The following is a 12,460-nucleotide window of genomic DNA, read 5'->3' as shown; positions in this document are numbered from 1 at the left end:
TGTGACCAAAACATGATATTGAAGTGAGGCGTCCTCCCAGCCAAGATGAGAATGATGATCTCGTTGGTTTTCTGACCTTTTAACCTGAATGTTTGTATGCACTAACATAGGGGTGGGAAAAAAGTGTGGGATTTGTATAATTCCAGCTACTGTGTTCTTGCTTCATTTGGTGGTCTGATGGTCTTTTTGGCCTTTAAAATCACATCTTAGACTTCTTATTCACACAGAATCACAGAATCACAGAATCACCCGGGTTGGAAGGGACCCCAAGGATCATGTAGTTCCAACCCCCCTGCCTAGCAGGGCCACCAAACATACACATTCAGATCAGGTTGCCCAGGACCCCGTCCAACCTGGCCTTAAACACGTCCAAGGACGGGGCATCCACAGCCTCCCTGGGCAGCCCGTTCCAGGGCCTAACCACTCTCCTAGTAAAGAACTTCCCCCTAACATCCAACCTAAATCTTCCCTCCTTCAACTTAAAACCATTTCCCCTAGGTTTGTAGGTAGTATTTTATGTACATAATAAGTATAAATTATCTATTCTGGCATTTAATGACTGGAAAAAGCTGGGGTGTGTTCTGATACTATCAAAAGAGAGCAGTGGGCTGCTTGTCTCAGATAATTTTAGAGGAAGGCAGGCCCTGGGGAGTGGAAGAGGTTCCTCTCAACTGCCCTGTCAGTTCCTATTTGAGGAAACTGGCCTGTGATGAAGGCTCACTTTCTGAAAGCAATCTCTGTGTCTTCACTCTTCATATGAAGCACCTGCCTGTAGCCAGGCTTGGGCCTTGGCTGGTATCAGAACACAAAATCCTTCTCCACCAGCCATCTCCACAGCCAGTTCAGAGTGGTGCAGGTATGCTGCTTTATTTTGACAGCAAATGTGATAAAAACCACATGCTGCAGCATTTTGAGGAACTCGATTGCAGCACAAACATACTATAAAAATGAAAGAGAGAAGGAAGAGAATCCTACTTAAGCACAAAAGCGACTTTGAACTGCCGTGTTTTCCCTGGGGCTGAGGAACTTAACACTGCCTTGGAGTGCTATTTTAACTGGATTATGAAGGAGCTGTCCTCTTGGTGTGTCATTTCAAAATGGCAGACTCTGGAAATGATTACAGTCAGCCTGTTCTGCACAGGTTAATTTCTCAAGAGAAGATAGCCTGTGGCCGTGCATCAGCAGTGCCATTAGCAAGCCTGGGCTCCTGCCAGCCTTGAGCTGGAGGACGTCCTGAGGTCAGCTGGCCAGCAAAGGCCATCTTGGGCCCACAGCAGCTGTAGGAGGGCTCAGGAGGTGGAAGCAGGCCACAGGAAGCACAATAAATTACTTAAATGCACCTGCTGACAATTTGTGACACCAACATTTTAAGCGAACAGCTCCATTAGCTCTATTTATCGTTTTCTGCATTGATGTGCCCAGCTCTGTACACAGCGCAGCCGTCTGGGAACTGCTGTTGGTCAGATCTCAGAGCAACCTATTGTTTCTGTTTTCTGAGGCCTTCCAGCATGTGCTGAAAGTGATGTGGCTGTAATAAATAGTGGGAGAGCAGCTGATCCCTGTGAAAAACCACCACCTATGGGTGCCGTGTGTTACTCAAAGCAAGGCTCACGGACACTAGTATGAGCTCATGGCAGTTTCTTTTGGAAAGGAAGGTTTGATTTTTCTTTAGTAACTATACTATTTCTATGTGAAAAGATACTGCTGTTTCCTACAAACATTGCCTTGCTTGTATCATTTACAGCATTATGACTGTGAAATAACACTACCATTCCTAGCATATTACAATATGCTCTTCTGGAAACAAGGAAATACTTGACTGAAGTTTTACTGAAGCTACCTACATTCACACTGATGCCTTTATTCTTTAAATAGCAGAATCAATCTGGACACCTTCTGTCAAGCTTTATGTAGTGAACCTGTATCCTTGCAGGGAAAGCCCCCTGGGTGTCACTGTGCTAGCCTTTGCTCTGAAGGAATTCCTGGAAGAGCTGAAGATGGAGGCTGACCCTTGCTGTTTGCAATTATCACCATGCAAAAGTGATTATTCCTCTGTTTCTCACCCTTCTTTGAACTGTGAAATCTGCATGAAGACATCTGTAAGCTCTTAGCAACACTGTTACAGCACAGTGTGGTCTGCCTGATGGACTAGTGAGCACCCAAGAAACCTTATAGGCTTTCCCTCAATGCTGTCAGAGTAGCTTGGTGTAAGGTTTGTCCAGAGAGGGTAGCTGGTACCTGGATGAGTTCTCCTTGCTGCTTGGATAGAGAAATTGCTTGGGTCTGCTGCTGATGCACAAGGCTGCCTTGCTGTCACTGTCATGGTAATATTGATTGTTCTCCATTACATGAGGTAATTTCAGGTCTTTATGTTAAGGTATTACTGGATGTCTTTCCCCCCCCCCCCTTCCTCCACTAAATAGTGGCCATAGTTCTATTTCAGGAGGTCTAAAGTAATGACCTAGACTGACTGGGTATTTTTAAAGGTAATTTAGGGAGAAAATGAGCCATGAAAGAAATAACATTAGGAAAAGGTCATTTAAATCATAATCTTTATTGTACCTTTCAGAATTAATTTCCCATTCACAGTTCTGGACAGCGTTTAATAGCACCAGTTATTGTAGCAACTAATTATTTTAAATGACTTACAGTACATTGAGTTTTTAACCATGGCCTTACAAAGCCTGTTTGTTTTTTTTTAATTCTCCATGAGTGTAGATGAGGCCCAGAATGGACAAGTCACTTGTGCAGGATGTCTGTCCATGCTTTTGGAAAGAATTTTTAGGTTGCCTTCCCATTCTTTTTACAATTGGAGGTAGTTTAAATTCCCTATTCCTCTTCTAATACTATTTCCAAGAGGAAAAAATGTCTTTCTAAACATCAAGCAGGCTCTTCTGTCATGATTATTACTTTAATAGAAGCACTGATGGCAACCTCTTAAAAGTCAGAAGCCAGAACCACCAGGGTTCTCCCTTGGTTTTAAAAATAAATAGCTTAAATAGCAAGCTGCCTCCTGGCCACGTTATAAGCCAAGACACTTGTTCTCATCCTGTCCTCACACCTACTGCCCTCTCAGGTCCCACCTTCAAAATCTCCCTTCCAGGTGCTCCTCTCTCTCGCCCTTCAGAGCCTGCTTCAGCCTCTCCCTTTGCAGTCTGCCTGCTCCCCATCACCCTTCATACACAGAGCTCAGGGACAGCGGTGTGATCCGCAGCTGTGGGAAAAGCATGGGACACGGGCACTGGCAATGGATCCGGATTCCACCTTGGTTTCAGCCAGCCCCAGGCAAAGGACTCCTCATCACCCTCTCATGACTGGTAGCTAGCTGGTCATTACTCCTTAATTACTCTGCAAAGTAATTTTGTCATAATTGAGGTATTATTTGATATATCAGGAAGTCAGGCAGGCAGTGACAGAGACTGAAGAGGAAGTCACTTGGATGGTGAAGAATGTAATGTGCTTGGAATTAGGGATTTATTCAAAAAGATTTAAAGAATCAACATATGGTAAAGCATTAGTTGTTAACTGTTAAGGATAGCAAAGCTGAAAGGTTTGTTCTGTTATACGGCTGAAAAAATTGTAGTCAGATCCTCACGTTTGCAATTGCATTTTGTAATCTTTGGTATTACCAATTATAACTTGTAATCTTTGGTTGTTCCCTTTCTCCAGCAATGAGATCATCAGCTGAAGGGAGAATCTCTGTAGAAACAAACACATGCTGTGTGGGATAAGCTGGAGCACTATCTCCTACTTTTATTCTGTTACGCTGCAATTGAAGAATTTCTATTAACTCACCCTTCTTTATGATTCAACTAGTGCCTGGAGCTGAAACCCAGCCTAGTCTCACACTGAGGTGTCCACAGATGCCTTGTCACCACGTGTCTCCCAAAGCTTCTGTCAGGGTTTGGGTTCACTGTGAGGCACGGTGTTGGCACCGACTGACACTTTGTTCTTTGCTCTCCCCAGTTGGTGACAGGAGTATGGGAGGGAGGATACAATTTCTACTGTCAGGACACACGCAGTGGAGGTGAAGCTGATATGAAGGTAATGTAATCAAGACTTCAGGCTAATTACATTTTCAATTGTCTCCTTGAATGTAAGTAGAAAGCAGAATGGTATTGATCATGCAGTTTTTGTTCAAACTGTGTGTTTTTTTCTCCTTCCACAGTATGGATGGGTGATGCATGGTCAGACATAAGAATTAATCAACAGTATATTCATTGATATTTACAATTTCTGTGAATAATTGTATGTACACTTCCATGTGTTCCCAGCTCAAAAAACAGAATTGGTCTTCAGTCTGTATCTGGCCACTGTGTGTCCGTTCTCTGTCTGTGGGAAGGTGTGGTGATGATTTCTTCTCAGATCTTGCCTTTACAGGCAGCACTACAGCATTTTTTGCCATAGTTTACTAAATACTGTGTGGTCACAATGTGCAGGACTTTTAAAACTTGTTTCCTCCTTTCTAGATCATACGTGTCCTCTGGTGGTATTATTTCTCCAAACTCATTGAGTTCATGGATACCTTCTTTTTCATTCTGCGGAAAAATAATCACCAGATCACTGTCCTGCATGTCTATCACCATGCAACGATGCTGAATATTTGGTGGTTTGTTATGAACTGGGTGCCTTGTGGTCACTGTAAGTACTGGGTTATGATGGGATATGCTGGCATCAGAGGCCTTGTTTTGATTTTCATTTGGTCAAATCAAACATTTCTGGTATCTTCAAGTGCAGGATGTGTTGTTTCTGATGCTAAGCTATTTTGCTGAATTGCAGCCGTTGCTGGAGATATTAAGATGCCTGCGGGGTGTCTGGAAAATACATGACTATATAGCTTGAAGATTTTACTTGACAGTTTGACATTTGTTTTCTGCAGCAGTCCAGGTCTGGCACCTATCAGCCTTGCTTTCTCTTTTTTTGGAGACCCTCAAATGAAACAGTTTTTTTTCCAAGGAAGAACCAGAAATGTGTTTTGACTGCAAGATGTCTAATAGTGACACTTGTCCTTAAATCTGTAAAGTTCACCTGAGATGTAACTTTCACAAATTAATCTCATTTTATATTCGTAACCACAACAAATGATTTCAATTAAAATGTTGTTGTCCCCTGAGCACTAATGAACTTGACTGAATGTGTCTTAAGTGAAAGGTTTCCGTGTCTCTCTTGTCTAAATCCTTCCAACCTCTGGCAACCTTGGCAGATTCTTTAATGTCCTTTGTTTTTCTTGTCATCTACTTTACTAACTGTATTAGCGTGGTTCAGTTGTGGTTCAGATATGCACGTTAATCCAAGAGAAACCTTTTGAAATCCAGGTGGTGTGAACTAGCAGCAAGGCAGACCAAGTAGCTGGATTGCTCAGGAGTCTGCTTTCCTAGCCAAACAACATAGAAACTCATATTTGTTTTGTGTTGTCAGCACGACAGTGAGTAATGTTGAACTTATGGGAAGCGTGCATCCAGAACCACATTTTCCTATAAAGAAGTCAATCTCTGTTTATAGAACAGTCCAAAGTGCAAGTACTTAGAGTCTATCTTGAGTTTTTGTGGTCTTGAAAATACTTCTGTGCTATTTCTGGTGATGTGTTTTTCTTCTTCCTTACCAATCTCTGTGTCGTGCGTGGTCATCCAGTACCACACAGTTTGGTGCTAAGCTAAAACTGAAATGTATTTGATGACTAAAGATGCTGCAAACAAGGACAAATGGAATGGTTAGCTTTCACATTCAGAAGCTCCTCGTTGCTTTTGCTTATAAATGACCAAATAGGCTCCCTCCCAGAAAGTGAAATTGGCCTGAAATTAGATTGGAGAAGCTGTGGATTGTTGGGCATGTTTACATGACTCATTTTTATCAGCTTCCTATTGACAAGATGGAGTGTAGAAAAATAATAAATAGAGCAGACAAAATCAGAAGGCTGATATACAGCACACAGTGGCAAAGCATCTCAAACACTCAGTTGAGTCAACATTCTCAGTTGAGTTTCAGGAGAGGGGAGTTTTTTGCATTTGTTCTAAGAGAAATCATATTTTAAATAGTAGCCATTTTGAGCTTTTGGTTCCATGTAACAGCATTTTCCTGGTAATTCAGGGTACTTTCTTTCTCCTTTGCTGTTTCAGCTTATTTCGGTGCCACACTGAACAGCTTTATCCATGTCCTCATGTACTCCTACTACGGATTGTCGGCTGTTCCAGCGATGCGTCCTTATCTGTGGTGGAAGAAGTACATCACTCAGGGGCAGCTGGTGAGTGATGAGCTCTTGTAGCGCTTCAGCAGGTTCTTGTGTTCTCAGTGGGATCTTTTGGCCTTTACCAACAGAAAATTTTGGTATGGATAGAAGGGGAAGTGAAATCTAAAAGCTTTTACATCTTCATGCACACAGATCACTTCAGAAATCCAGCTTCAGTCTCTCTGTACTGCTTTCAGGGCAAAAGGGAGGTAGGAATTGATGGCGTGCATAGATCAGTGCTGAGCAGTTCAGTAGGATCTTTTTGTATCTCTCCAAGCTGTGTGGCAAGAGGTATTGGGGAATCTCAGTGCTGGGTTTTTGGGGTCTTTTTTGGGGTCTTTGGAGCTGTGTAGGCAGTGTGCCTGTCTGGGTGCTTGTTGCTCAGGCTGATACTGAGAGGGCAGAGCAGAAGCAGAGTGCTACACAGTCTGCAACTAACAAGGCCCTTCATTCTAGTCCTGCAGGACAATGGATTTTCTGTCCCACTTTTTGCATGCAGTTGCAAATGGTTTATTAAAAACTGTTCAATATTTCTGTTCTCCTTCCGCACTTTAAATGGGCAGATTTTTTTTCACTTGTAATTCTGCGTTGTGTTTGTTGCATCCATTTGTTTTGTTTCCTGGGTGTACAGAGATGATGCCTGAATGCTGTGGACTGGGGGTGAAAAGAGCACTGAAATTAAGCAGTGAGGCACATGCTGCAGTGACTCTGATGTGTATAATGTGTCAGAGCTGCACAAGAAAGTGTGCATAGGCATTTTGTTCTCCTCGTTTTATAGATGGGAAAGACAAAGCCTAGAGGTTTTTTAAATTAATGTTTACTTCTATGATTCTTTTTCTCCCCACTTCTCTCCCCACTCAGAACTCTGATTAGGTTTGGTAGTATTTGCTGGTGATTGTCAGCAATTCAGAGTTCAATTCTCAAAATCCTTTTTCTTAGCACTGTTTCTTCCAGAAGGAAGGTGAAGCACAGCAAAGTTCTGTGTGGTTTAGCAGGTTGTTTTGTTCTGTTTTGTTTCCCTTCCAGATTTGGGCCCTGTTCTTCATCTGTGCTGCCTGAGCACTGCAGATTGCAACTGCCTCTGTGGTGTAGCTGCTCCCCTGGCTATTGTCACAGCACTTCCATTTCCCTGCCTGCTCTGCATGGCAATTGCATCTCTTTTCAAATAAACATTCCCTAATCTGGTAGCCTTCATGTAAGGATGGATTTTTTGCCTGAAGGCCTTTGCAGCACATAAGCCCAAACTGTTGATTTTTTTCCAAAAGAGAAAACCAAAGGTAGTTGTAAACAGGTGTAATGAACCTCTAATCTCTTGCATGCATCCGTTCCCCCAGCTTCTCTGCTTCATATGTGCAGTTTTTGACTTAAAATTCTCTCACTGGAGCCATATATAGGGTAGTCTCAGCCTGTGGAAGAGGTGACGCTGGATTTTTAGCAGAGCTACTGTGTTAGGCTGGCAGAGCCAAACCCTGGTGAGCTCTCCCTCGGGAGGTGGTGGTCTTTGTTCCCTAGGACACTTATAAACTGATTCTATGTACATTACAGTAATGCTCTAAAATGGAACAATATTAAATAAAATCACTTAAGCAACAGAATATCACAACCTGAAAGTCTTGCTAAATCATGTTTACTTTGTTTTAGTAAAATAGAGAAGAAGAATGCATCAACCTTAGGACGTTTTGGAGACACCTAATTAGGTTTTGGTCAATAATGGCTTTTTCCCTTCTTGCACTGACGTGCTCTGGTTTTTGTTTTGTTTTGTTCTGTTTTGTTTTTTCTTTCCCCAGATTCAGTTTGTCCTGACAATCTTCCAGACCAGCTGTGGTGTTGTTTGGCCATGTGCATTTCCTCAGGGGTGGCTGTATTTCCAGATTTTTTACATGATTTCTTTGATTATCCTCTTCACAAATTTCTACATTCAGGTAAAAGTCATAATATTCATAGATTCTTTATACATTCTGCTGTTTTGTTTCATTGGAAAGCTGTTTTACAGAAAGATCTGCTTGAAATAGCCTTTTTCTTCCAGCAGCATGCATGCATTTTTAATGTATTATACTTGTTGGTCTACCCACAACTTCGAGAGCTTCAGGTGTGCTGTCTACAAAATTCAAAACTGTTAGAAATCTCTATAAGCAGAGTATCACAGAAACACATTTTACTAATGCAGTTTTAACTACAGATAAGGGAGAGGAGGAGCTTAATTTAGGAAACAGTTTTTCATTTTGAAATAGAACAGCAACCTCTGAAGTGCACAAGCAAATTGTTTCCTACTGTTCTTACAAGGGTAAATGCTTAGTTTATTTGCCTGAGAAACATCTGAAACTATCAGCACACAAAAATCTGGTTTGCGTTCACCTCATAAGCATTTCCACGTGGAAAATTAGCGTTTTGAATTGAGTTTCTGTGGCATTTATTTCATGTCTGAACAGATCTAGACTCAATCTATGTTGTTCAGAGTAGGTCACACTCAGGCTCTGGGCGAAGATGTACCTGTCTTCAGGAAATCAACCCCATGCAGTCCCATGCACTGACCTCAAACAGTGTTACCTAGTTTAAATGTCTCTTTTTACACTCTTTTCACCTGAACCTTTCAGGTCTGGTGAGAGTGACTGAGGCAGGAGAGAACATAGCAGCCGTCACCTTTCTGATCTTTTGGTGTTTCTTAAAATCAGTCCTGTGCTCCTGATCCCTTCCTGCATATGAACAGGCAAATTAAAGATGATCGTATACCCCAAATATTATTCTACTTCCCTCATTAGGGTTACTCATATTTTAACTTTCCTTCACGTGCACAGTTTGGAAATGTGTTCTCATCAGGCAATTGAACCCCTTTGACAAAGATTAAGTCATGCGTATTTTTTCACTGTCACTAATTTTTGTGCTGAGTCTCCTGAAAGCTGTTGGTTTTCACTCCTTTCTTGCTTTGCAAGTCTGCTGCAGCAAATTTGTTTCATATTTCTGTCTGTGAAACTGCCCTCGCTGTTCCTGTTTACCCACTTCTTGTTCTGTCACTGCTGGACATAGTCACCTGCAGTGCATCAAACCTCCCTCCTCCCTTGTCATTTTGAGTATATTCTTGTGCCATAGTCTGCTCATAAAATTGCTTCCCTGCTTCTAATTTACTGTTAACATATTACTGCCAGTGCTACCATCGTGCAGCAATCCCTGTTCCTTGCCAGTGAGCTAATTCTCTTCTTGTGATGAATGAAACACACAACGTAGCCTCATACACAAAAAATGTTAGCTTGTTAGACTGCTGCCAGCACAAGGCCTTGACGGATGCAGATTTACTTCTAGCTTCTTCAATTGCTGTGAGAAGATTGTCTGAAATCTGTTTAAGTAAAACCATGTGTCTTTCTGTATATTCTAGACTTACAACAAGAAGGCATCCTCGAGGAGGAAAGAGTATCAGAATGGCTCTACAGCCACTGTGAACGGGTACACAAACAGCTTTTCTTCCCTTGAGAACAATGTGAAACAAAGAAAACAAAGGAAGGATTGAAGACCAAACTGAAAAACCATTTTGATAACCCCAACAACAAAATCATCTGATTGTAAAAGCACAATAAGAGTTGTGCACTAATACTCTAATGGCTACTGTAACTATTCCTGCCTAGAATAGTGTGACTTATGTAGGACTTAACCAGTGCAAACACCCTAGAAACTGTATACAGAACATAAGAGTAGGTTGAAGTTTAAAAATAATTCTGGGCTGTCACTGACCCCGCTATAGACTGTGGAAGGGAGTGTTATTGTAGTATATGACACTGCTGTTGCCTTACTAGTCAATACGATAGGTGCTGAATTATGATTCACAATTTGAAAACACTGTAATCTAAACTCCATTTTTTTTACTGTAGATCATGCATGTGATTGTAGAGGTAATTTGTATGATGCTGGTTTCAGTAGTTAAACACACATGCCTTAAATTAAAAAGCAGGGCCCAAAGCTTACGACTGGTTTAAAAATTAGGGTATGTTTCAACTTTTCAGTTGACTGACTTTTTATTAAAAAGTCGTGTAGAAGAATCCATGATCATTTTACTGGTCTGTATGTGATACACAGTGTTAGGTATCTCTTACGTGATACAGTGAAATTAGAAATGGTGCATTTAGTTTTGTATATTTGGCTTTAACTGACTAAGCAGTCACAAACCAGATGGAAAAGTTATTTTACCTTTTTAATAGATCTTATTTTTTTATTTGAAGTATGTCACTACTGTAAAATTAATTGGCGCTTACTCAGTCCGGTAAGACTTACATATTTGTCTCTGAGGTTTAGGGTATATACAGGGTGGACCCATCTTTTATTTTCTCTTTCTTATTTCTGGGAATTCTTCAATGCTAAATGAAGAGTGGTTTTTAATATGGAAACTGGCAGAATTTCAAGTGTTGTTACCATAGCCATATCCACACTTTAAGAGCTACTGTTTAAATCTGTAACGTATCCAGAGGTGTATTTAAAAGCGAAGACGGAAGGATGCTTTTCTGATGGAACCCTCTGTGTTTAAGTTGGTAACTGTGTTGGTCTTCATGTAGCATATGTTCATTTTTAAAATGTGCCTAACAAACATCTTTTCCCACACAAGCAAAATTCAGTGGTCTAAGTCAAACGTAATGTTTTTTAAGTGTTACTGAAATGTGCTGGAGGTGTCTGTTCCTGTAGTGTGAGTTGTGTTTGTCACCAGTAATGTCTTGGCTTGTTATCTGAGGATTTGTTTAGAGAGCTTCTAAGGTTGCTCCTGTAAAATGTTGCCTTGCACATATGAGGAGCCAGCTGCAAAGCTGAGGTCTGTTGCTGGGATGTTACTCTGGTATCTGCCATGGTGGAGCCTGGCTTATGAATATCTCATTCATTAAGCTCTGAGAAATGGAATTGTGCAAGATGTTCAGTTGGTTATTGCTCAAGTTTAGCTATTTTTGATATTTATATAAATGCCAGTTTTAACTTGTTTAATTTTTCTTTTTTTAAATTAAACCTTTTTAAAATTTTTTGCACATCTCTTAGGGAATTAATAAGTTTTCCTGCTACCCTTGTGGGTTTTCATTCCTTGTTTTGAAGGAGACAGTGTCTGTCATGTTTACATTATCGAAGCTCGTGTGTGTGTCTTCATTTCTAGGTACTGGTTTGCAGAGTCTTTACATAGCTCAGTACAGCAGCTATACTGTTCAAAATAGGCTGTCTAAACGTGCTAGAAATAAACTCTTGGCTCATCTGAGTATACCTACGTTGTTAATGTTTGACATGGTTTAATCATTAAAACACTTTTGATGATCTCTGCCTGAATTTTATAGTGGGTTTGTACAGATGTACTGTATTGCTGATTCCTGTGTAATGCCAAGAAGAAGTTGTCTTGACCAAAGGGCAGCTGCAGATATTTGGAGAAATTTAGCATGCCAGAGATTTGGTATCACATTCCATGCAAAAAGCTTTGGCTGAATACGGATCCATTGCCTGGCTGCAGAAATTATCTGTGCAGTGGACTAAACCTCCCAGTGGAATTAGTGAAAGCAGAACACCCCAGGTGGCTCCGAGGCTGAGTCTTGGGAGCGAAACTTAGCATGGGCTTTCTGCCTCATGTACACAGTCTATAGAATGGGAATGATACCTTTCTCCAGAATGTGGGCACTTTTGCAACTTCTCTATAGCTCCTATTGCCCTTTGAGTGGTCATTTCTGAGCCCTGGGTGGTTTGAGCAGCAAGCTCAGACAGCTTGATGGTGGACTTATTGAAAACAGAAATACTTAAAAATATAGCTGTCTTCAGGTTTGCAGGCTCTCAATACAAGAAACCTAGAGCAAGGAAATGGATTTTGCATTTTATGTGAAAGGCTCAGAGGTTTTGTGTCATTCTGGTTACTTCTGGCAGGGAGCTCCAGGTAACTGCTAAGGCAGTTTCTTTCTCCTGCATGTGCAGAGTCAGCTGGAAAACAAGTGTTCTGAACAGGGCTCAGAAGGCTTACCAGGGACAACACAGTACCTTGGATGCGGAGCCTAATCTGCAGGTTGTGTTCCTTGAAGGCTGTAGCATCAACCCAGCCTTGCCCAGAGAGCTGTGCTCCAAGCCTACCCTGGCCAAAAGGATGTACAGCACCAGTAACCTTCATACCTGCAGGTCAGAAGGCTGGCTCCTAGGCGCTTTTCTACAGTCTCAGCAGCAGCTGCCATGTGGATGAGAGCTGTAGGGGTTCAGATCTCACTTCACCATAACCAGCAGCCAACCTGATGGGCTGAG

The 12,460-nt window shown here is 41.5% G+C and overlaps 1 protein-coding gene across 2 annotated transcripts in view; it reads left to right on the top strand.

Moving 5' to 3' along the window:
* The window catches only part of ELOVL5 (ELOVL fatty acid elongase 5), a 37,899-nt gene extending 26,399 nt beyond the window's left edge, over window positions 1–11,500 (top strand). For both annotated transcript variants that reach the window (XM_042886428.1, XM_042886434.1), the window contains exons 4-8: window positions 3,967–4,044; window positions 4,470–4,641; window positions 6,117–6,241; window positions 8,014–8,148; window positions 9,597–11,500. In XM_042886428.1, coding sequence (XP_042742362.1) covers window positions 3,967–4,044; window positions 4,470–4,641; window positions 6,117–6,241; window positions 8,014–8,148; window positions 9,597–9,728 — 642 coding nt within the window. In that variant the 3' untranslated portion in view covers window positions 9,729–11,500. The remainder of the gene's footprint in view (window positions 1–3,966; window positions 4,045–4,469; window positions 4,642–6,116; window positions 6,242–8,013; window positions 8,149–9,596) is intronic.
* The last annotated feature ends 960 nt before the right edge of the window (window positions 11,501–12,460 follow it).

Source organism: Lagopus leucura, unplaced genomic scaffold, assembly GCF_019238085.1.
Source record: "Lagopus leucura isolate 7727_CA_CO unplaced genomic scaffold, USGS_WTPT01 Super-Scaffold_73, whole genome shotgun sequence".
Taxonomy (NCBI): domain Eukaryota; kingdom Metazoa; phylum Chordata; class Aves; order Galliformes; family Phasianidae; genus Lagopus; species Lagopus leucura.
Note: the sequence above shows the minus strand (reverse complement) of the source record. Positions and strands in the feature narration are given on the sequence as shown.